Source organism: Micropterus dolomieu, linkage group LG20, assembly GCF_021292245.1.
Source record: "Micropterus dolomieu isolate WLL.071019.BEF.003 ecotype Adirondacks linkage group LG20, ASM2129224v1, whole genome shotgun sequence".
NCBI classification, from domain to species: domain Eukaryota; kingdom Metazoa; phylum Chordata; class Actinopteri; order Centrarchiformes; family Centrarchidae; genus Micropterus; species Micropterus dolomieu.
In genome coordinates, this window is record NC_060169.1 from 31306132 (window position 1) to 31332906 (window position 26775).

General features: G+C 40.3%; 1 protein-coding gene across 1 annotated transcript in view; it reads right to left on the reverse strand.

Moving 5' to 3' along the window:
- ntrk3b (neurotrophic tyrosine kinase, receptor, type 3b) overlaps nt 1–26775 on the reverse strand; it is a 52234-nt gene that overhangs the window by 21898 nt on the left and 3561 nt on the right. The window contains 4 exon segments of the mRNA XM_046032955.1: nt 619–727; nt 730–790; nt 5777–5907; nt 21392–21580. Of these exon segments, the coding sequence (XP_045888911.1) occupies nt 619–727; nt 730–790; nt 5777–5907; nt 21392–21464 (374 nt within the window). The 5' untranslated portion in view covers nt 21465–21580.

A 26775-nucleotide genomic window follows, 5' to 3' on the forward strand; every position in this document is an offset into this window, starting at 1 on the left:
ACTCTTGAATCCACACACACACTCAATCGTAACATGTCATCTTTTCAACTACTGCTCAAACTTCAAAAACAAGATAGACCACACACACACACACTCTGCTGCTGTCAACGCACATGAAACAACACACTTCTATCCCAGACTCCTTCTGTGCACACTGACATCAACCCCAGTGAAGCTTCCCATTACCAAAGCGCTCACTGTACCAGCATTGTGTCGCTTTTGTTGAGGCTTATCAGAGGTCACTTCCCTCGGTATAGTCTGACATTACGGAACAAAAGCACTAAAGCACTCATGTTTGCTAACCCAGAAAGCTGTGAAGTTGGCCTGATATTGTATCGGCTTCAGGAATTTGACAAAAGATTTCTACTTTTCTTGAACTCTTACTGAAGTTTTATATTTACATATACAGTCAATGAGTTGGTGGACACTTCCACCTAAAAGACCAGCCAGAGTTAAAAAAAAAATGCTCCAAGTACTGGTGGTGCACTCACTGTAATCAGGCTTTCACACAATTTAGTTATCTACTGTAGGTTTATAATATGAATTTCTAATTTGCTCAGCCAGCGCCAACTTGGTACATTAAGGTCAATTTGACTTAACCTTCAGTGAAAAACTGACCTGAGGAATTTGTTGAGGTCTCCATGCTTCATGTATTCGAACACAATGATGAGAGGGTCTCCGTCTACACACACTCCGTAGAATTTAACGATGTGGTCGTGCTGCAACCTGTCAGCAGCTCTGCCTCCCTCTGGAAGTCCTTTCTTGCCGACAGGTTGGGATCTTTCAGTGTCTGAAAGGGAAAATAAAAAGTCAGATGGACACATTAAGAAAAGGTAAACATAACAATAAAATGGATGGGTGGGTCATATTGAGCTAGCCTGACCCAGTCCAAATATTTAGAAAATGCAGCCCTCTTTATCTCTGACTTTGGGAAAAAAATCACCTAACCCTTTGCATCTGTATTTTCAGTTGATTGTGCCAGTCATTTATCTGATCGTAAATTCCAGTCAATGTTCATGGACACCAGACATTCACTCCATTGTTTAGTAATAGATAAATGAAAGTAATATCATTATAATAATACTGGTACTTTAATTTGTTCATTTGATGAAAAACTTTGTCTCCCGTAGAGAGGGCAGATAATAAACCCTGTTGTCAGTTCACCGTAGTTCTCTGGTCCTTCCAGGAACACACCTTCTTGGGGCACATCCTTCAGAGGATCTGGTACCTAATTTGTGCTGCATTGTTTCACATCGTCTACTTTTTCATTTACCACTCCTTTTTATGCTAAGTTCCACCCTGCACCCTTCTTCTTTCCTCTATAACCCAATTAGTTAACTCCTCTATGCTTTGAAGCATCCACTCAGTATGCCCAATTTGTCCATCAATTTGTAGCCATGCTAGTGGTGTGGCTCTAGGGATGACAATGTCCTTTGGTCGTTCACTTCGGTCCAGAAATATCTGGACATTCACAGATCCCCAGAGGATAAATATCACTGACTTCTTCTTGATTTTTCCTCTAGCGTCATGATGAGGATAATAGTTTTGTTTTTGCTCGACAACAATGAAATTTGGTACATATATAACCCAGTAAATCCTAATAGTTTTGGTGATCCCTGACTTTTTATCTACTTACATCCGCAGGTCAAATATTAAATTTCTCCAATTATTTGTTTATGATCAAATACCTGCAAAACACTTTGCTTTCCCATCAGCCTCAGCTTTACTTACACTATTTTTAGCGCTAATTAAAAAGTGTCAGCATGCTAAACTAACCTTCTAAATCCTTATCCTACCTCCTAAACCTCAGCATGTTAGCATGCTGATGTTTGCATTTAGCTCAAAGCACAGCTGTGCCTAAGTAGAGCCTCACAGAGCCGCTAGTGTAGGTGTAGACTCTTTAGGTGCCTTCCCATCGAAAGCGAATCCAGCGCTTTGGGTGGCTTGATTACATACAAAGTCAATGCAAAGACGCAAATTCAATGCCTCATCCTCGAATGAGGCGTTTTTTCAACTTGGGCGAGAAATTTTCTTGAAGCGATGTTGCAAAAGCCTATCAGCGAGGAGATTGTCCAAACATCAACGGTGGCTTCAGAGCGTTGTTTAGAGAGGACCAGGCGAGCAGTGTAATGACAGTCCACTGGCCGACGGGGAGCTGCTAAAGAACGGGGAAGCGGACGGAGAGTAGCGCTGCAGCTTTCAGAGAAATAAACACCCGTAGTAGTCTGGATTCTGCTCTGACAACTAGGCCATTTACCAGCGGGAGGAGGTCAGAGTTAACTGGTTTTATTAAATTATCTTTTTACTTTAGTTTTTGGAATTACAACTTTATTTATCTTCACTCGCGCTTCTCGGCAGCTAGATCCCATGCACATCCGGTTCAGCTGTTGCTGTTAGCGTCGGATGGCACCAGAGTTCTGCTGGACTACTCCTTCATTTTTATATAAAAACTGGACAAAGCTGGACATTACTTGGAGAAAGGAAAGCGAGGAAGTTGAACTACCTGGTGAGTTTAGAAAATGTGTGTCTGTAACTTTATTCCAGCTGTCGTTGTACTTTACTGTGAACAGGTTAGCATAGCATAGCCCTGATCAAACTGAACTCCATTCAGAAAACACATATTTTAAAAGCTGACAGACCTGACAAAGTATGAATCCATATGTCTAACAAAACAGCATCATATTGTAGTTATTTCGGCATTAGTTTGATCTGTTTATTTCAATTAAATCAGAGCCAAGGGTTTACTTTGTGTTCATAGCTGTAGTATCCGTGTTTATTCGCTTAAAACGCGCATGTGTGAAGTCTCAAAATGTCCAGCGGTCAAACTCGTACGAGAAAAGCGAGTATTAAATTTGCTTTCGGTGTGAACGCAGCTTTAGACTTGATGCTCTCTGGGTTTGGTAGAGCCAAACACAATCCTCTGAACTTTTTAAAAAAAATAAATTATTTCCTCTTTTATTTAGTAATACAGTATAGAGTTTGAGGCTATATGTTATATCCACCTAATAAAACTGTTCATAATTCATAGGACAGTGATCACTAAAACTGTGACATTAAGGGGGTATAGGTTCACCTGGCTGGAACAACTGCACAAAATAAATTGATCTGATTGTAAAGTCATCAAGCAGGGAGTACTTTAAACTCGTTTGAAGTACACATGAAACATCAAATCTCAGTGAAATCAAACAACAGCAATAATGCGCCTTTTTGTTGCCTCTATTGGAGGGAAAAAAAGACTTGACATTCCATCAGCAACAAGAAAATACAGCAACTTCTCTTAATCTCCTTGGCTTTGAGTCCTGCTATCTGAGTCTGTTGCTGACGTTATTACAGATGGAAAGACCTTGAAATGGAAATATATTTACTCATATGTGCTCTTCTTGCAGTGAAGTGCTAGAGGTGGTTGAGATGTACAGCAGAGTAGGTAAAATGTCCATAAAATTCTATTACCAAATCAAACCGCACTCTTAAGGAAATGTTTCTTGTCTGGGCGTCCCTCCAAAACAATACCTTCAAGTGCTCAACTACAATAAATTGAGGGAAAGCGCTGCAATGAATTTTCCCTTTGTTGACCTTTAAGTATATTCAGAGAGCCTCTTTCTGCTTTATTGCAGACAGGAACAGGTTCAGATGAAAATGCACATTGCATTGTGTTTTAAAAAATAAAGAGGACACTGCAGAGGAGCCTTATCATAAAACAGATTAAAAATGTTTTTGTTAATCCTGTAATATTAAGAAAAGGATGTAACATCTTCATCTTTACTCTTCCACTCACTTCTCCCGTTGTCAAGGTCAGTGTGGTTTTCTGACTGTAATTTCTTTTTCTGGGTAAGTATGCTGAGTCTGCAACCTCGTATTAAGCATCACCCTGCTTCACATTCGTATAGTTCCTCATATTCACACCGGGAGCTGCCAAGCACAACTTAATGTTGACCACTGCTAAGGCACTGAGAGCCACCACACAGAGGCAGTGGTTCTTAATGCTTTGAGCTATTTAAAACAAAGCATCAATGTCACTCCAAAGCTCCCTACTAACAGTATTCACTTTAGACATTTTCATACTAGTAAAGGTTCATTTCGTTCATGTCTATCAGTGACAGATACTGAATAACACGGTAGTAATTCAACCTATGGAAGCTTGGAAATAACAATGAACCTGAACATTTAGTCATTTAGTCGCTATCATTTAGATGAATAGTTTGACATTTTGGAAATATACTTAATCACTTTCTTGCTGGGAGTTGGATGAGATGATCGATACCACATAACTTTACATGCGTCCATTAACTATAAATATACAATCAGGAGATGGTTAGCTTAGCCTAGCTTATGTGTTCAAACTATGGCTGTGTCTAAAACCACTCTCACCACCTCAGTCACTAACACACAGCAGCGAGCACTAAATAGAGATTTTGGACTTACTAATTCTTCACATATTGAATCATCACTGTCTGGAGTAGAGTTGCAGAGTTGTTCATACCAGAGGGATACTAACTAGTGGCCACTGGTAAGGCTAATGCAGTGGTTCTCAAACTGGGAGGTGGGCGTCCCTGGTGGGGTTTAGAGTCACTGCAGGGGGGGCATGGATGTTAAGCGGATCTAAAGTTGTATGAATATGATTCATGTGGTGACATAAACAAATAAAAGTGTTCTGATGCTAGCAAGGTTATTTTGCTAGCCTGAATCATTTGTTTACTTCAAGCTGGTATTGTTAATGATTGATAAAAATGAAATCCACTTTTGCTGTGGTAGGGGGGCACAAACCTTTTTCAGCTTCTGAATGGGAGCATGACAGAAATAAATTTCAGAACCACTTGGCTAATGGGACCAGATATACACTGATTTTGGTTGGACTGTGGAGTGGGCCATGGCAATCATATGACATTGCCTATCAAGCCAGGTGGGCCAGCCAGAGTAGGTTAGCCTAAGCAGTTACAATGTACAGTGGATATAAGGCTGAGTCAAGCTGCCAAGTACCTGCTCTTTGCTTAGGTGAGAGTAGGATTCATAGATGATTTAAAGGTGTGTTAGGTTAGTGAATGGTGTGGACACATTTTTAAGGCTGGGTCAACCCACAGAGTACCTGCTCTTTGCTTGGGTTAGAAGATTTAAAGGCAGCTTAAAAGGTAATTTAGGTCAGAGCGATCAGTAGATTTATGACTGCACAGCTTGATACCCACTGCAGGACCCAGTGATAGGTCAAAATGCATGAATACTGGGCTTCCATAGGAAAGCTCACCTAACTTTTGCCACTTTTTACAGTTCACCAATAACTAACTATACAACTGTTGTTTTGGCATCCATACAATGAGATGTGTTTCATTGTGGCGGTTGTGAGCAGAAAGTAGCGTGCATGAAATGGGCACTACTTTTTTTTCTTCCGCCATGGGATTTATGAGTGCTCATGGATAAAGTTACACACACATATGAAGTTGCAGGAAATAAACATGCATTATATAGTAAATAGGAAGTGTTTTTGGACGCAGCCATAGTCTGGCACATAACCCCTCATTACACCACACTTAGATTATTGTACCTATTAAACAAACAGGATATATGTGTGTGTGTGTTAATTGGAGAGCATTAGGAGTGCTGGCAGGAAGATTGTGTTACTTTTAAAGCCAGACTAGCTGTTTCTCTGTGTTTGGGCCTTTTCAGCCTTTTGAGCATTACTCAAAATATCAAACGATTTCTTCAATACTGTTTATAATACACACACACACACACACACACACACACACACACACACACACGCAACCACACAGTGAAGATGTACCTTGACAGCCACCAGCATCTTGTCCTTGGTGGGGCTGAGGTTGTAACACTCTGCCAGGAACACTTTACCGAAAGCTCCTTCACCCAACTCCCTTTTCAGGATGATGTCTCTCCGCTTTATATGTTGGACAACTAAACCACAGACAGGGAGACAAAAAAGGGAGAAAGAATTCTCAGATTTTAAGCTTCAGTACATTTTTATAGGGCATAAAACTATGCTATTTTTGCAGAAATTAACATATTTGGAAGGGTAATTTCAAATTTCTTTTTTCATTCATCTTTAAAACGAGGAAAAGAAGAGAAGAAAATTGTCTGATTCTGAGTCTGATTGCAAGAAAATAGATACATACAGTATACTAGCAGATGTATGTGCTTTGTATTATTTTATATTCTTGTCAGGTTCTAAAGCTACTGTATCAATATGTCATGTTGAATTACAAAGAAGTGTGTACACACATGGATAAGACATCTTAAATTCTCTGGTGTAATGGTGAATCCATAAAGAAAACATCATGAATATTTTCATTTCTCTTTATAGGAGTGTGATACAGCTTGGGTGACGTGCTGAAAAACATCAGAATATGTGACATTGTCAAACTGTAAAAATATCTTTCTTAACTTTGAAGTTACTCTGAAGAGAGAATATTGGGAACATTACAGTTTAAGTGGTTATAAATCTCCAAAACGCAAATAAACATTTAACTTGCTGAGCTGTAAATCTCTTTTCTGGATTCCTTTGTTTACTGTTGGCATTGAAACAACACAAGGGGACATTTTCTAATAAAAACATCATAGTAAACAACTTACCACAAGCTTGGCAGAGTGAGAGAGACATTCCCTGTCTCTCTCGACACTTCTTAGTCTATTTTTTTCCTAATAATTCACTCTAACAGGATCAGTTTACAGTTGCAGGACAGTTAAGTCTATTTGGATGTTGTGACTACTTTCAACCTTTGATTTCTCTTCTTGCTTGCAATGTTTGTGACTGCAGAATATAAATGTATTGATTAGCTTAACAAAACTGGTGAATCTTGTAAGCTGACCACACTCGGAGTAAGTGAGAAACACAGAGATACAGGGAAAAAAATGAAATAGTGAGACAGAAAGTACGAAGCCTAGTAGGTATGAGGGGTAAAATGTTACCCCCTGATACCTGTCAGGCTCAGAATGAAAGAGTTGGGAAGGTGTAGGAGTTGTTGGCTCCTGAACAGAACTGCTCTTCGTGCCTCACTCTGAATAAAACATGACAGCTTGTAGGTTCATCATGAAACCTCTACTGTGTCTATACACACACACTTTTAGTTATACAGTTTTCAACAAACACACTGAGATAAAGATGAGAGGCATTAATGAGTGCTTAACACCACAATATCCAATATCAGATATCAAAGGTCAAGATATACAGCAGCTCTCTCTGCTTTCAAATATGAATGAAATGATGTTTAATGCTTAGCAACAGGGGGGGAATAACATATGTGAAAGACCAAAACCAAGCTATTAAATATTAAAACAAATCATACATTGCAAATTAAATTAAATGTAAACCTTATCAATCAACCAATATTTGTCTTAGAATAGCTACTTCAACAGCACATAAAGGGGAATGCCACCAATTTAGAGAAGTCGTTATGTTATTTTTTATTCCCCAGTACAGATTATTTATATAAATGCCATATGTTAACCAAGTCATCAGGTCTAATGGGTCCTTTGCAGACAAGTAAACTTCGCAGACCTTTATCCATCCTCCATCTGTGTGTTCTATGTGTTCTTAAAATCACACCCGGTGGTTATAACCATGTCAAAGTGAGTCAGACTTTTTAAGTAACTTTTTTATACATTTGATCTTAACCATGCATGTTTTATTCCTGTTTGGATGGTTTTACTGTTATTTGTACTGTTTACGCTTTATCTTTGCCTTTTTTGGGTTTTGTTGTGTTGCATGTTTTATGGTTTGCTGAGGACATTGCATGTTGTTTTGGGACTGGGTGAAAGTGATAGGAAACTGAGATGAAGTACCAGACAAAGAGCTGTGCACAAGCCAGGAATGAGTGCGACCAGAAAGACTTGGTGCAATGCCTAATACTACCAAAGTAAAGGGAAGTAACCAAGCTAAACTGAACCTGTGTTTGTGATTCTGCCTCCGTTTTTTGTGTGCCAAGGCGCTTGTTTCTCTTCCCCAGGGACAGCAACAGTCTCAGCAAGGAAAAGCCAGTGGGACAGCGAGCTGGGCCGGATTAAACATCAGGGCAACAGTACAATTGCCCAGGACCCCAAGACACCTAAAGGGCCCAAGGCACTGGTTAAACCTTTTTCCGTGAACCTGTCCGCTGGTGCCAATTGTAGCCTACTCATACAGTGTGATTATGAGTTGACAGACGGACCTTCCACTCATTGGTCAGACTGCATCAGGTGACATTAACGCAAAGTTAAATAGGTGAAAGGTCATGCCAAATTCACGGCGTCATCAAAAATCTTGTAGCCTGCAAACAAACCTTCAGGGCAGCTAAGTGGGAGTGTTTTACATTTTAAAAAGATACAGACTATAGAAATATGGAGATTATAAAATAAAAAATGAAAATAGGAAGTTTCTTCACTGTAGCTAAGGCAGCTACTAGCAACGAGGACTGTTCAGCTAGTGGTGACATTTTTTTGCCTTTCGGAACAGCCAGCAGCCTGGACACCAGTATATTGGTGGCAAGCGCTAACGTAGAGGGAGCTGCGACTGTGACCATGGAGGAAATTAGAGGATGGATGTAGGACCCTCTCTCTCACCAACGATTTACTGTATTCCCTTCTCTAAAACAACCAAATTGTGCCAAGGGACTGCTTACTTTACTCACCATCGACTGGCTCAGTTTACATCCAAACTCTTGTCATCGCAAAGGCATGCATTTATCAGCGGGTTATGTAAAATGTAAATGCTCCGTACTTGTATAGCGCCTTTCTAGTCTTTTCGACCACTCAAAGCGCTTTTACACTACATCTGCATTCACCAGTCACACACATTCATACACTGAGCCTAAGTGCTCAAACAGAAACTAACATTCACACTCATTCATACACTGGCGGAATAGCCGCCAGGGGCAAATCGGGGTTCAGTATCTTGCCCAAGGACACTTCGACACGCAACCAGGAAGCCAGGGATCGAACCGCCGACCTTCCGATTAACAGCCAACCCGCTCTACCTCCTGAGCCACAGCCGCCCCCAGTTATGTGAATGGAAACACCCAGAGAGGATTTGTGATCATAAAAGAGCGCAGAACATAGACCAAACATGCTTTCTTTATTACACAAGTCTAAACACCTACGCAAGATGCTTCTGTTGCCCGAAAGCGTGATGCAAAACAACAGTATTGGAAAGAGGCAAGACTTGGGGTTGGACTTGGAAGTCATGAGTTGGAAGCATGTCTGGAAAATACAATGGGCTCAAGGAACAGCTAAAAAAAGAAAACTCCCTAATCAATTATCCATGTGTGCTGCCCATTTGTTGAACCTTGAAGGTGTCAACAGCATTGATAATTGCTGTAAGGATGTCGACTCATATTTTCAACTGCTTTAGCAGCACCTCATCCCATCACTGGAACACACTATTCCATAATAGAAACAATTACATTAGCCACATTCTAAAATCCCTCTGCAGTACAAGATGGAGTTGTAGGGCAGACTCCACAGAAGCTCTCAATGAGAATTACAGGGCAATTAGAGGTACATTGGCCAAAATAGCATTTGACTGTAATGAGAAAACCCAAACCCAACGCATAGCTGCTGCCCTAGTTTCTTAACTTGATCAATTGGAGACTAATGAATAATGAGTATTTTGTGGGATAGAGTACTGGGTATGTTTAAGGCAAAAAGTGATCATCTACAAAAAACTTAAATAGATTTAGCCACTGGTCTTGGTCTTTGCTGTCATTGCACTCATGTTGGCACAAGACCAGTTTGCCGCGCTCAAAGAATCAGCACGCTCTGTCAGTGCAACGCAAGCCTACCAGTTTGACATTCAATGTGTAATAAAAAGAAAGAGATTTGCAGACGAGTCTGATAATGATGGCAAAGTAGCTTTTTCAGATGGCAGTCAGAGATTTAAGGTTCAAACCTTTTATGTCATTATTGACAGGCTTAACTCATCCCCATCCAAATGGATCAATGCCCACACAAATGTGTATGAACTCTTTGGTGTTTTATTTGAGAGGGACTCTGGTGATTGTGATGTGCGTGAAAGAGCTGCTAAGCTGAGTTACAACCTGGACAAGTCCTTGGCAAACTTATTCAGTTCACCCTTTTTGTACTGAATGAGACTTCGCCTGCACAGTTGCTGCAAGTTCTATAGAGTAATGGATAATATTTCCAAATGTTTACATTACACTATGAATGACTTTAACCTTGCCTGTCTCGAATTGTGAGAGTGCGAGGTCGTATTCAGTTTTAAAACGAGTTAAAAATGAGCTGATGACCACAATGTCACAGAGAAGGCTTTCTGGCACTTTCCCTCCTGGCTATCAAATATGAACTCATTAGGGATCTTGATTTTGAGGATATTGTACACCAATTTGCAAATTCAAAGTCAAGAAAGAGAGCTAGTGTGTACGATCTGAAATGAAATAAAGCCACAACATGATTTCCCAAAAAATGTGTTAGTTAAACACGCTCTTGCAACCCGTCTTTTACATTATATAAAAGTAAAAGTTGTGTATTTTGCCAGATTAATGTTGATGTGTTTTTATACATTATGTGATATGAGAGTATGATATGATGGTATTCAAGCATTGGATATATTTACTGTATGCTACTATAATGTTTCAAACAGGTCCTTGATTTCAGCTAGAGGTAAACAAAGCCGCTTCTCATTTCTACCTTAACTGTTGAAATGGAAATTGTGCTGTAGCTAGCTGGATAATTTAGCTAGCTAGCTAATGTTAGCAATGAGTTGGCTGAAAATGCTGTCTCCAGCTGACATTTTACTGTTTCTGTTTCTGACTCGTTTTAACACAAGAACCATAAGGGGACTTTAAAAAGCACAAGATGAATACATACATTATATTGTATTAAAAAAAAACTGAGACCAAGCCACATGTACCCATCCCAGAGTCAGCCTCCTTATCAGCTAATGATCTATTTAGAAGAATAGCATTGTTCCTGTATAGCATTGTTCTAGTATTGCACTCAACTGGGTATGAAAAGTGAAACAAATTGTCTTAAACCTGCATTCTTTCTTATGACCAGCAGGGGGCGACTCCACTGGTTGCCAAAAAAAATGTCAGATTACATTTGAGTCAATGATCCTCCTTCTCACTTGATTTATTACCTCAGTAAACACTTTCCTAATGAGTTTACGGTCTCAGTCACTAGTTTATTTTGGAATATCTTTCTCACCAAAGCCTCATGCATACCGCTGCCTAGTTATGGTTGCTAAGCAATGATTGGACAACCACTGTTGAGGAGAGGGGTTTCCACACAGTCAATTTAATATATCTAAAGGTGTGATTACTTACTGCACCAGAATTTTCCTCCCCCTCCAGGTCACAGTTAATTTATTTGAACTTTTCACGCTGCCTGTCAAACGCTTGCCACCTGTGATCCTATTATTCAACACGTAAATGCTGTGAGAGATAATAAATGGGAGGAAGAGGCTCAGTATATTTCTTGCAGTGTTTGTCGTGGCTTTACCCAAAAGGAGTTCACCAAATGTTGTAATCCCTGGAGTGTTTCCTCATTCATAGACACCGATCACTGGTTCTGTTTTTGTTTTTTTTTTCTCCACAATCACCAGACCATCTGGTTGAGAACATGTTGAGATGGTGATTCATAAAAAATGTCACCTGCTCCTCGGGTGTTTCCGTCAGACTGTATCTTAACCACTGTTCCTGACATCAGTGTTAAATATGAAGAAATGTCCCAGTTTTAAAGTAGATCAGAACAGAAGTGTCGGCAGAAACTGGCAGCCAGTTTGCCGGGTGAGAGCCCCACCAGGGACACTGACACATCACTGCTGTCAAAGCTTCATCCTCTAAAAATCTGCTTTCCTAGAGATGAGAAAAACATCCTTAAATCGATACACATACATTTTTATTCAAAATGTGTTTTGACTGGATTCCGTTGGCCAAATGTCTCTGACACTTTCTCAGCTAATAAAGTGAAACAGTGAAATTCTTTTCTCAAGTCTGAATCTCAAGAGTTCCCAGACTTAACATCTATTCCCTGCTGAATCCCATCTCTACTTCTCTACTATTGTACTTTCTTTAAGAAATGTGAATAATCTTATCTTTTAATTTAATTCTTCTCTGTGCACTCCTCCATCATTCATGATCATTAGAGGATCAATGTTGGCCTTACTATCGCTTGCCTTGTCATGCTGAAGATCTAGCTATTGAAGATTATTCTGTGGTTGCACACGTCATTAACCTTCTCTGGATGAGATAGTTTGTGAAATGCCACAAATGTGAAGGTTGTCATCTATCAGCAGGTGGAGGCTCAGAAAGTCTTTTAACCACATAATGCCAGTATGATGTGTACAATATATTTATATTTCTAACTTTTCCTCAGAAGTTAGTATTTGATTATCTTGACCTGACTACAGTGCAGTGAGGTGATATTTCATTGATGGATTTCTTATCTCACATGTGCAAATTGGGAATCTGTATCTGTTTTATCATATTATCAGAATATCTACACTTCTGTCTTTGCTCTTATGTAAATTAAACTGAAGGACACTAACTTCACTATTATGACAATTCTCTCTTCTGTTGGCCATATTTTCCATGGCTGCACCACACTGGTCTAATCACACAGAGGTAGACCACCTTCACTGGATGCTACACAAACTCTTCCTGCACGTTTACTTCAGGAATTGCTTGTTATATTCCCTGGCTGCTAAATGGCAGCTTGTAACAAGTTATTACAAGCTGTGATCTGGTCTATGACCGGTTATATTTCACGCAGAATGCCAAAGTATGCCCTAACTGTAGATGTCACAATGTGTCAAGTAAATACATAAAATGTAACAAGATATGTGGACTCTTCATCAGTAGCAGAACTTTAATTCCTGTAAGGCGAGCATCGCCTAGCATGAACAGTCTGACACACTGTACCACACAGACATACATTGCCTAGAACAATATAAGACTATATATATATACTATACTATATAAGGGATATATTAAGTCATACTGATGACTTAAAAAAATAAAACATCCAACAGTACATGGTGACTACACCTAGAGGTTCACATATAAATTAATCCGGGTTGAGGAGGGACGTAAACAAACTGCATATCACTTTTAAACCTGCACCACTGTAATTTATGAGATGAGATCCTGAAAAACCTGTTAAGTGGTGAAAAATATAGTCACTGAAATGCTACTGATAATTTTAAACTTCTGCTGCTGTGCTGTTATCAGCTAAGAAAATGTCCACAAGACTGATACAACCTGGAATTCATTTCACCTTATTTCATCTCCTGTTCTCTCTCCTGGCCAAAACATCACTTTTACACTATGTGTTTCAGTGTTTCAGACTTTTAACAAATTGTGTATTTTATCTGATTATACTGCAAGAAATCATGGTCTGTAAGATTTATAATTCTAAATTTGCAAGTAATGCTGACTTGGTAACTAAAGAGAATGATCTCATCCAGACTGCGGAGATCTGACAAAAACATTTTTTCCCCCCCCTACAAATTTCTTTCGGAAATAAAGAAATGACTGGATAAACATGTGTGTACTGTACTGTTGAATTAAGTTCTCCAGGATAATGAAAATAAAAGATTCTTTCTCCTGTGCCTCAAATGTAATGTAAACAGTGATACAGTAAATATGTGAGGTCTGCAACTATAGACGACTCTGATTTACGGCACGTGTTGTACTCTCTAAGGACACCACCATTACTGCAATGGCAGAGTTGAACTAAATGAATTCTCTAACAGTGAAAGTTAAGTTGGCAAGCGCCCCTCACAGATGAAATCAGCCAATGCAAATATTGTTTTTCAGTCTCTTAAAACTAGTTTGTAAATGGTACAGCTTCCTGGACCCATAAAAGGCTTTATACACATGTTATTTTTACTTATGCATCAATATTCTCCAAGAGGTAGACCCTTTAATACAAGATTAGAATATTCTTAATCCTTAGTGACTGTTGTCATTATTTCCTTCACTCCTGCTCCTGAAACAAACTAGTTTACATTATTTTGACTAAAATAATAATACTACTTAAATGTAAACAGTGTACTGTCATTATAGCTGATTGGAATTCAGACACAGAAATGGCAAAGAGAATCCGGTCGATTTTCAAAATAAAATAACTTGTACAGAATCCCAATCGTATATATCAACAATAAATACAGTTAAAACGGACCAAAAAAGAAACAATTTAACTATGTAGCCTTCTTAACAGGCAAAAAGTTCTTATTCTGAAATGTTCCATGTGGGAAATTCAGCCCTTCAGGGAACTGGGGGAAAACAGTTCACAGAGCGCTGTGATCGGTTGTAGAAGCACACAAAATGACAAATAAACAACAAGTCAACAACATGGGGCAGGCTAAACGCTCCGCTGCTGAAACGCTTCTGATACGCTTCCAGTGTGAGTTGACGCCGGGCTGAGGACGGGTCAAAACCGTGGCGCAGCCGTAACGTGGCACACATGCCGCCTGTGTGAGTCCAGGGTTACAATTTACTGGTGATTGACTGTAAAACTGTTGAATAATGTCTGCACAACCGCAGACAATTACTGAGAGAAAATGGGGAGTTCTCCAGAGGATACCACTGTGCCAACCACTAATTCAGCAACATTGAAAACATATTTAACTCTCCATTTGTAGCAGTTGCCCCCACTTCCTTATTTCCTGGGTGTAAATATTCCATCTAGGTTGGTTTTATTCAGCTTCTAAAAAGCCACTGACCACTTCATTCCTCCTCACTGATGGGAATGAAGCAGCTATAATGGAGCGTGCCTATCGACAGTGGCGAGGACAAGTTACTTTAACCTTCAGTTTCCTCTGCAGGCGGACTGAGGCTACATCCTGGAGCCTATTTACCCAGAGTGGCACACTGAAAAGCCCTGAGATTAAATCTTCATCCCGCAGCTCAGCATCATTCATTTGTCCTGGCTCACCTGAGGCCTCGACGCCAGCAAACATTCTCCCTGGGGACCGAGAGACAACACAGCAGCGAGATTTACTCAGCTAGTCAGGTCAGGCTGCTGGGGGAGCACAGATGTTTGGTGGGCTTTGTTCTGTACCTGTGTCGTGTGTTTGTGTGTGAGCATTTCACAGTAACTACCTGCCAACTTTCCCCAGTTTCACTATGTGCGTATGTCTACTTGAGGCTGTGTTTCTCTCCAACTACCTGCCATTTAACTTTATATAATACAGTTATAACTTTATATAATAAAGTTGTATGGCATATAACTACATTTTCCGATGAATGCTACAAAGCAATTTATTGATATTAAAAACCATTAATATCATGTCAGTGTTTCCACTCTCCTCTGAGATTTTAGTCATCATTTGTCACTATGACTTTATAAGAAATCAAAAGGAAAAACATTTTACTGAGATTACAGTAATGTACTTTGCTTGTCTACAAAAAGAGCACCACAGGATATTAGGTAAGAGTTACTCATCCAGCGGCTAATAGCCTACAAAAAGCTCTCCGACATTAAATTCACTGTAGCACAGGGGCTCTGTTGGCATCGTCAGGCAACTGCAACATGAACACCAGCATTTACTGTTGACTGTACTGCTCTCAGTGGGTATCCTGCTGCGGCTGGCTGACTGCTGGCCTGTGTTTCTGTCGCTGCTGCCTGGCCTTGCTGAACACTGTGGCTTATGTGAATAACCACCTATGCCTGGCTAAACAAGGCAATTTAATCTGTCTTGTTTTATTTCCTTTTGTAAATAACATTGTACTATTGTTAAGAAAAGTGCTATATAAATAAAGTTTGTCTTTATAATTATTATAAACTCTAAAGTGCGTCACCGATAAAATCTTCCTGATTTATTTAAGTCTTGTTTAGAAATTTCCTAAATACAAAGGCCAAGCCCATGAAATAAGCTAGCAGCTTGAACCAAAAAGGCCACTTTTAGTAGCATGTCTGAGAGTCCTCTAATATGGAGTTCCAAACATAGACTGTATATAAGAGGTGGACGTAGTCATCGTGCCGTCACCTGTTGGTTTGTGGACTACCATTTCGAAGCCTCGAGTTTGGCCGATAGGGCGGCGCCATGTTGATTTTTTGCAACCAGCGGCACCAGACGTGACCACATTTGGACGAGACGGTGGAGCTAACGGCCGTGTGTGGAGTTAGCTAGCTTGCTTAGCTAGGTGCATCTGTAATTCATGTTAACTGTCATTTTAACAAGGCTGACAATTTTGTCTAACAAACAACAGGCTTAAAACTAAATGTACTCACCAGAGAAAGTGAACAGCCAACTCCTAACACGCTTTTTCAACGGCGCTGGTTAAATTTACACAGTGCCTGATTGACAGGTCGCCATGGTAACGACTTGTCTTAAGGTGTTGGGAGTGAGGTTTAGTCACTGCACAGCCTCGCTGGCTTCCCTCACACAGGCTTATACAATACAAGACCAAAGCAAGGCAAGTCTGAAATTCTTACTGACAAAAATGAATGCAATGATTTATGTCGGTTTTTCTGAACGTTTAGCATAGCCCAAACATTTGCGTCCCCTTTTAACTGTTGTTTGCGGGTGCAGGTGGATACACATGTTGCGGGAATGGGCGGCTGAGCGGTAATGGTCACAAAATCAATGGGAGCGGGCGGGAGAGGGATCAAGAAAACAGTCCTGCGCAGGTCTCTTAATTCACGTCCCAGACCGGAAGCTTCCCGCTTGGTTCCAAAGGGTTCAGTATTAAAGACATAAATACGACATTATGAAATAAATAATCATATACTTAATACATTGTGTAAAATACAAGTCTGATTTCAAAGTGTCACTTTCCTTAATTACATTGTATTTCATAATGACACTTTTAATTTAATTAAGTCATTATGATAGTGGAGTTAAGTCAAGTCAATTTGTATAGCCCAATATCACAACTACTACTACCTTTACTGCCAGCCAGCTAGCTAGGTCATGTTGGCTAAAATGGCCGCAGAAAAAGACTGTCAGTCTTATTGCTCATCACAGAGTTGTGTGTCTTTGTCTGAGGGACATTTTTGGAATCAAAACGATGCTGCTGTTAAAACTAGCTCTTCACTTTCATGCTGAGTAATAAGCTCACAGGCCAGCCTAGCTAATATGATGACTAGCTGCATAGCATATGCAGTCATGTAAAGCTAAATGAAAGGACATTTCAGTTTCTGTGTCTGTGTACAGTGGTCATTTAGAGCAGAAGCTAGTTGGTTGATTCAGAAGCACATTAGCTAACAGGAACAAACTGGCAAAATTGTGATTACAGTTATTATTATTACAGGCATGTGGCTGACTGACAGATGAGGGGGTGGTGTCTTGGAAAGTAACATTATGTGTCATTACGAAATAAAAATGTCTATACTCTATACTCCAATAACTATGTTATTGTGAAAATAAGAATAATAAAATACCATTTCAAAATAATGATTTTACCTTCATTCCCAACTTATTTTACACTGTATTGGTTTATTCAAATATTTTACACAATTTAATCAAATCTCTTTTTTTATAATGACTAATTATTTAATATTGAACACTGACTCCATACTGCAACACTTATATATAGCGGTAAAATGATGATTGATTTCCTTTTGACAATGGCTTCTCCCTATGCTCACCCTCTGTGTTATTGCTGGATTAAAGTTTAAGCATTAAATACACTTAAGCAGTAAGTACTTTACACTTGCTGCTCAGGGGAGGTTCTTTAAAAGTCAACCAACACAAAATAGTTATATTTGACATCTTAGAGGAGAGGCATGCTATCCACCCTGAGCTGTTAGTCCCCACTGATCCAGCATGTTTCTACAAAAGCAGAAAAGTAATGTAAAAATCAAATGTTAATATTTGAGGTTTGTTTTATTCTGCTGCTAAAAAAAACTGAAACAGCTGGGTACTCAGTAATGGGAATGAACTATTCATTATAATGCTGACCTGCACACTCACTAGACCTACTTTTACATCCAACTTTAATGGGCATCTCTTTGGTCCAGTGTTAATGCTAATACAGAATTGGTGTTTCTTTCTACACACCGCATGCTCGCATTATATATGTGCCATATTTGTTATCAATCGACAAGTTACCGGCCCTTTAGTTTTAGTTTACAATGGTATGAGCCAAGAAATGTGGAGAAATGTGTATTTTAATTGACTCTAGCTTGTATTTAGCTTCTTGCCACCTCTCTAATTTGCAGAGGATTTGCAAACCAATTAAAATGTTTGCAGAAACAAACATTTTAATTTACTAATTTTTAATTTCATTTTCATTTCTTACTGTTTTATCTGTGTAGTTGTACTTCACATGGATTAAAGAAGGGAGTTGCGTTTGCACTTTTTACTGTGTCTCTGACCATGGCTGGAGGTTTGTCTGATGGGATGTTCAGTGAATTTGTGCTTTTTCATAGGATTGCAACTGGCATCAAGAAGCATCTTTTTAGAGCTTAAGAGTTTCTGTTTTTCTCCTTTTGGGCTGAGCTGAAAAGGACTTAACTTCAACTTCTTGAGTAACAAATTAAAGTAGGTTGTTTGAATTCACAACTGGCTAGCCTGTGGGGCTGTTCTGTTTCAAACTATAATTCATGGACTCATAGCCTTGGAACATGATAACTGCCTTTCAATCAATCTGCTCTGCATTTCCATTCATTTGGTGAGCTTTCAAGCTGCTAAATTACTCACTCCTTGTCTCTGCTGGAAACATTTTAATCATCAAAAACATCACCTTGAGCATAATTATGTCTCTGTTACACCAAAAGCGGAGGGGACAGAGTGGGGGATTGTCCAAGCCCTGCCCACGTGTGATATCCCTAATAACAAGGATATAATAAAAGGCTATGAGCTATACTCCAACATCAAAAGCTATTGTTTAATTTTGGCCAGCGGGACGTGACAAATCCGTAATTAAAATAGCAAGCTGAGTGATAAAACAAAGCCACTTGCTGGGAGACAGCGGATCCGGTTAGATATGGATCTGTCATTAGGCTAAAGAATTGTCCTTTGCCTTTTCCGCCTTTATCTCCCTAATGCGGCTACATTTCCCCAGGATTGGCCTTTTTCAGCTCGGCGTGGAGGAAAAAAAAGCTGATCTCAATGAACGTCCTAATCAGTCATGGTTTGCTTGTTTACCGCAACGAAAGTCAAGGCCACTGGTTCATCCAGAAGATGAACCAATTGCATGATGGCACTTTGTGTTTTAAATTGGCATCAGAATGACAACTGTGCTAGCGCTTTTCTCATAATGCCCCCAATCTCTCGAGCTTATTTACCACTGCATGTGTACAGGTTCAACAAGAGGGCAACTACAATTGGATCTTTATGTTATTTGTTCATGTTTTTTTTTTTTTCCTGCAGTGAGAGAATGACAACAGCACTACTGTATTCAGGTGGCACAGCCTGACAACCAAGATACGGTATGCTCAGTCTTTCCTCTAGGACTATTAAACTAATATAACAATATATATAGTATATAATTTTTTTCCGGAATTGACTTAAAGATTAAACAGTCATGAATAATGCATCTGGTAAAGCACACTGGAATCACTGGGGTGAGATCTGCAGCAGGCGATTTCTCATCACATGCAGCTGTTTTAGCAGAAGACAGCATGGCAGAGAGCAGCAACAGACTGTTCCTCCTCTCCACCACTTTACTCTTGCTGGAGCTGATGTCAAAATGCACAGAGCCCGACAGAACAATAAAAATTACCCAGAAGACTGGTGGTGGAAGCGGACTGACCACAACATTAGTGAAATCCTGATGAACACAGGTAAGGATAAGAGTGTGTGAGTGCGTGTTTTTAATTTATGTGTGCTAGTGTGACTAATGCTGGACTGAACTAGGGAGGTGTGTGCGTGTGTGTGCACACGTGTAAGACACCCTGGTAGCAAGCTATTCTCCTTGATAAGAAGGTTTCAAGTAAATTAATGAATACATTATGTAAAAAAGCAGCCATACTGTATCTGACCGGAGTGAAGCTCTTTTGTTGACACATGAAGCTGCAGGACAATCTTCACCTGAGCAAGACCAGCAGGACAATGGGAAACTAAGGGGCCCCGGGGGAACCCAAGGGACCCCTGACTGAAGAGACTTAGAAGAGGTGGAGAGAAGCAAGGTAACATATCGCAAATTCATTCTACCTACAAGCCACGGTAATGTTAAACCTACACCCACACAGATTTGTTTTCACTGTCAAACACCCACACACATACTGTGGATGTACACATGGATACACATAGACATTTCCTTTCCTTGTGTGTGTGTGTCCTAAGGGTAAAGAATACATTCATATTCAGTGAATGATCGGCAGAGGCAGAACCTGTTCGGAGCCATTTTGTTTTTCCAGCCGGTGGCAGAAAGCAGTGGCCATTACGACCTTGTGATGAATTCAGGGTTCATTTCCTACAGTTTCCTTTTTTATGCACGCACACAGAATTAAATCTAAAAAGAGACAAGAGATGCAGCATTCTGAGAGGGAGAACATTCTGTAAAGCCTGCACATCCCTGGTCTAACTATCAATTCCAGGTGCATGGTAATCGGGAGAAAGTTTCATTTTTGCCCACTGTCATTTATTCATTAGCTCGTAATCAGATCTCCTGTGCAAGGCATGAGACGTTATAAATCAGTCACCGGCTGGACATTAACAATTCATGCAATTCATAATACATGAGAGCCGTCATTTATTTATTTATCACCTCTAAATGGGATTTCCTTCCTTCTCATTGGCTCCAACTCAGAAGTCAACTTCTGTTACCCTGACCCACGGCCATTTTGAGAGCAAGCCAAGATGCAAACAATGCAAATGTAAGCTGAAAGGGACCAGGGTTGCCTGATCTCATGCGCTGTCATTCAGACAGACTTACTAAATCCGGTTGGTTTGACCGGTATCTTCTGGAAGGGAAGCAGCAGGCGCCAGGTTGCGGCTGGCTGCTGGCACAGTTGTTTTCTGCTGATTCTCTTGAGCAGTTGATGTAATTGTGAGTAATTAGGCCTTAAAGTGGTCTTGTCTTTCCCCAACCTGGAACATGAGTCCCAAGGGAGAGTGAGTGAGGTGGCTGTCTAAACACCAGTAGCTTGTGTACAGAAGGCTGCTTTTGTCTGAACAGATCGTATATGAAAAGCATGGAACTGTGCCACCAGATGCCAACACCATATGATCACACTTTACATGACAATAAATTATACTATTGCCCTGAGGGTCCCAGTGCTTCTTATTGTAAAGATAAACAGCAAAGTGTAATGGAAATGCCTCCCTGACCAGAGATCCTGCACTTTTCTTTACAGTATGTAACATTCTGTGGGAGTTTGTCTGCCTTACAGTTTTAGTATACTTAGCCTCATGGTTGAACATCAATTGTTCAAAGGTTCTTTGTGTATCCATAAATGACAAAATAATGTCTAATATTGGTCACCCGTAGCAATGAGGGACACGAGACACCAAGACAAAGGAGTGCTAACAAATAGAAACTTTGCAGGGACTTACGGGTGGCTGGCTTATTGCAGTTGTGTCCATGTCTGAAGTACTGAGGGTTCTCCACCACAGGAATACGAGTCATCCCTATGACAACCGCATCAGGACCCGCATCCAGAGTACAGGGGGTAATAATCCCATGGTTGACATGATGAAGAGGACTGGCAGAGTCTTCCTCACCACTGATCACAGCTACTGGACCTGGAAAGAGACAAAGAAATAGTGAGTTATTTAACAGTTCAAAGTCAAAAGGTGGAGCTCAGGTTAAGCCTTTCTGACTTTTTTATATATATATATATATGTATATATATACACACAGTATTGACAAAAGCTTTGGGTCGCCATCCTTTAATATGGAGTTGGCCCACCAGTTGCAGCTATAAAAGCTTCAACTCTTCTGGGAAGGCTGTCCACAAGGTTTAGGAGTGTGTTCAAGGGAATTTTTGACCATTCTTCTAGAAGCACATTTGTAAGGTCAGGCACAAATGTTGGACGAGAAGGCCTGACTCGCCTGCTCCGCTCTAATTCATCCCAAAATTCAGCTTGGGGTCAAGACTCTGTACAGGCCAGTCAAGTTCTCCACACCAAACTCGCTCATCCATGATTAAATGGACCTTGCTTTTTGCACTGGTCAGGTTGGGACAAGAAGGGGCCATCGCCAAACTGTTTCCACAAATGTTGGGAGCCTAAAATTGTCCAAAATATCTTGGTATAATGAAGCATTAACAGTTCCTTTCACTCAAACTAAGGGACCAAGCCCAACCCCTGAAAAACAACCCCACATCATAATAAACACCATAACCTCGTCCATCGGATTGCCAGACAGAGAAGCGTGATTCGTCACTCCAGTGGCGCCGTGCTTTTCACCATGTATCTGACGCTTTGCATTGCACTTGGTGATGTAAGGCTTGGATGCAGCTGCTCGGCCATGGAAACCCATTCCATGAGGCTCTCTACGCACTGTTGTTGAGCTAATCCGAAGGCCACACGACCTTTGGAGGTCCATAGCTATTGACTCTGCAGAAAGTTTGCGACTTCTGCACACTGTGTGCCTCAGGATGCGCTGACCCCGCTCTGTGAGGCCTACCACTTCAAGGCTGAGTTTCTGTTGTTCCCAATCGCTTCCACTTTGTTATAATACCACTAACAGTTGACCATGGAATATTTAGTAGTGAGGAAATTTCGCTAATGGACTTATTGCACAGGTGGCAACCTATCACGGTACCATGCTTGAATTCACTGAGCTCCTGAGAGCGGCCCATTCTTTCACAAATGTTTGTAGAAGCAGGCCACATGCCTAGGTGCTTGATTTTATACACCTGTGGCCATGGAAGTGATTGGAACACCTGAATTCAGAGGGGTGTCATAAAACTTAATTTCTTGGGTTATTGACAAAAACTACACCCACACATTTATCTCCTGAATAAAATACCGTTGAACCACCCTTCCATCTCGACTCTCATTTCCCTGGCCTTAAGTAGTGTTCTGGTCGACAGTCCAGGTGGAGAGCAGTGATGAATACGACTGGTGGCTTGCAGCCCTGCACCCCAGCTGTTCACTCACTTACATTTTCACTATTTTCTGACATTTATACACAAAACGATAAATTGATTAATCAAAAAAGAAATAATAAATTGCACATAAATCAACAATGAAGCTAATCTGCAGACTAATCCTTTCATTCATTCTTATATGTTTCAGTCTAGGAAATGACTTACTACACCAAAATATCTATACACACTTGAAGCATTTTCTGGTAGTTCTCTGCTGGTTGACTTTATGGTGTCATACAAAACATTCCTGTCAACCAACCATAATTTACTGTCAGCCAGTGTGATCCAGTCTCCTGTTCTATCACTGCTCTGTCATAAGCAACACACGGCTCTGACAACTGCAATCTTCAGTGGGGCAATAAGGAGGGATGGTCACAGCAAGTGGATATAAAGTCGACAGCCAACAGTAGCTGATTCAGTGGAGCTGTGACACTGAATCTGTTTACCCACATAGTTGAGCCTGTTGCTCACCTTGACAACACAGTAAATAGTAATCAAGACCCAGTCATGTCAAATTATAGACCCTGAGCTGCAGGGGGTGAGGTGTGATGAAGTGATATGTGAGCAGCAATTTATTTACAAGATTTGCTCTTATGCAGGGTTCTCATTCCTGAGCAGCAGCTTTATTGGAGAGATGTGCACAGCCGAGCACAAGTCTTCACCGGTGACTACCTACCCAACCACTGGGGACAAGTGTCACACCACAGCTCTAAATCTCTGCTGATGCCTCTGACCCTCCACTTCACAGCACAGGCAGAAAGACGTATGTGCAGTACACTGCTTCAAACATACACTACACTTGAAATAAAAACCATACATAAAAAGTCGTGATGAGTCATGGGTAAAAGTCATTTAAAAGATGGGGAAAGATACCTCAAAAGGATTCTAGTATTATGTTCTGCTTTTAATACAATATGAAATGGAATGAAAACCCATCTGATCAGACTCCAGTGCCAGATGGATGAGGCCTCTGGGAACGCCTGGCCTCACTCCAAACCGCAGCTCTCACAACTACACAAAAACCTCCCACTTGATTCTTGGAGAGATGAAGGTTTTCTGACGAGTGAAGGGGAAATTGGACTTCTTGACTTCAGAACATCCTAAAAATTGCATTTATGTTACCTGAGTGATGAAAAGGCCCAACGGCCTCTGAGAGGGTTTTTTATCATCTGAGACATTCCCTGAGCACAGAATGGAATTCAGTACTGGACATTTTCCCCGAAACGTCTATCTGAGAGTAAAGTTCCTCTCTATTAAACCAACTTTGATTTATTCAGGAGAACTGGAAAATGAAATGAGCCAACTTTCACCTATTTTTTTAATTCTTTTCATATCTCATCCCTTTTACAACTTTTTTTAGTAGTAATATGGTTCATACAGAAGGTAAATTTAGCTGTGTCTAATTCAGACTTTGACTAAGGACTTTTTTTTATTGTAATTTTTCTATCCCTTAAGTTACTACATTGTTATGAGAGTTGTGATGATAAATATGTAAAAATCTACTTTCATGGTAGGATACTATAGGACAATTACCCAACCCAGCCACAGCATGTTCACCCTGCTGCCATCTGGCCAGCGATACAGAAGTATCTTCTGCCATACCACCGACTTCAGAGCAGCTTCACCTCACCTCATCTACCGTGTGTGTTTGTGTATATATATATATTTGCAAGTTTGTGGGACCCATAAACAAAACAAGGTTGGCTGATAAAAGTTGAAGACAGTCAGTTGACTGGAAATGACCATCTGCGTCTCTTAGATCCTATGCACCATGTTCTGATATCTTTTTGGTGTTAATTTGTGAAAGAACCACTGTCCAGCAATTCTACTCACATTATTCACGTGTAAGACTTTCTGGAATTACATTTGGTCTCATAATTGCTCTTCAACGCTTTGCACCGTCCACCTCTCTGCACACAACTACTAGCATATACGACAAACAGAGCAAAAGCTCACCTGTGAGGAAGACTGTTATGTGCGCAATCTTGATGCAGCGCGTTTCCTCTTTGCCAGTTTCTTTGTTTGCCTGTCACGACTCAGCGGCCATGAAGCAGTTATGCTTCAGTATGACGACTAGCCAATGTCAGCGTAGAAAGTCACGGTCAGAGAAGCAGAGAAATGGTTGTTCTGCCACTTTTTGTCGGATAGAAAGGCGCTCCCCTGTGGCTAATCAAAATAAAACTGCTAATAAAAGACAGAATTGTCTGAAAACACCAATAACTGCAGTAATGACAGTAATAGAAATAGTTTGCGGTATTGTTACCATCAGAATCAGCTTTATTGGCCAAGCATGTGTACACATAAAAGGAATGTTACACCATCGTAAAACCACATCATGAAACTACATCTTGCAGCTGGTTAGCTTAGCTTAGCACAAAGTCTTAAAACAACTAGCCCTGTTCAAGCTAAAACCCACCTGCCAGCACCAATAAAGCTCACGGATTAAGACATTGTATCTTGTTTGTTTAATCTGTACAAACGTGTAAGAGCAAGATCAGTTGGGGTTTTTTTACCGTAGGACAGAGCCAGACTAGCCGTGGTCACCTGTTTCCAGTCTTTATGCTAAGTTAAGCTAGCTGCTGGTAGAAGCCTGATATTTACTGTACAGACATGAGAGTGGTATTGATCTTATCTTAGAAGATATAGAACACAAACTGTTAAGCCACATTGTCTAAGAAACCCAAAACAATAATTTGTATCATACATATCTGACTGGTTCCACTCCAGCCTCTCACACAGCTGCATCTCACACTCAAGTTGGCAAGAATGCAACTGACCCTCACAGGACACGCCACCACTGGGCAGAAAATCATTCATTTAACATGTTCAGAGCAACAGACACCAATTTGTCCAGGGATCCCTTCTGGAAAAGTCTTAGATCACTGTGGCATGCCATCGTTTGAAGATTAGTTAAATCTCATTGCTCACATCCTTCTATGCTTTGCTAGCCAATATGTTTCTCCAGCAAACATCCTATCACTTTTCTGTAGGAAAATATGTTACTCCAGCTGAAATTCCTCCATTTTTCAGGAGACATGTCACCCCATGTCATCGCTCAATGTTTAGGTAAGGTGCAGTTCGAAGGTGCATTAGCTAATTCAGTCAAATCAATTGATCAGGTGTGATATTTGCATCATCTGTTTCTCTTGAGTTTAAAAGTCAATCTAATTTAGTCTACAGGATTAGAGACAGCGCCACCTCTCCCTCCTGGGTTTTAAAATGGGCTCGTTCATTAAGGTATTGTCATAGGCCAGCAGGTGCATCTGTGGATCATCATCTGTGTGATGATTTAAAAGCACATGCAAACCTTTGAACTAGCCACCTTTCAGACACAAGCCGCCTTTTATCTCTAAGCTTTGTTCGCCTTGTTTTTTCTTATAGCTTTTTAGCTATTGAGTTTTGTTGATAAATAAAAGCATAAAACATTACACCGCTGTCGTGATAGATTTCTTGCCCGAGATTTACATTGTGTTATTCCCTATTACAACTAAGTGTACCATCAAAATGATTTTAAAGTTGTAGTTTGAAGATAAAATTACTACACAATGTTGCTTTAAACTGCTGTTGTTACTTTGTGTCTATAGGTGGTACAGTTTGGACTGGAACTTTCTCTCATTGTTTATGCACTATTCTCCTCATTGGTGACATTAGACGTTATTAGTATGTCCATTCCTCATTCTTCCTCCTCGTTCTCTGCTGCCTCTGGGTTTTTCTGGTCTCACATGCACAGTTTATTTTCTCCAGCTCTCATTTCAAATTTCACAGTTTTTTATTATATTAATCCAATATTATATTATTCCAAACTGAGTGCTGAAGGTGATTCTCAGGACAAAACATAAATCC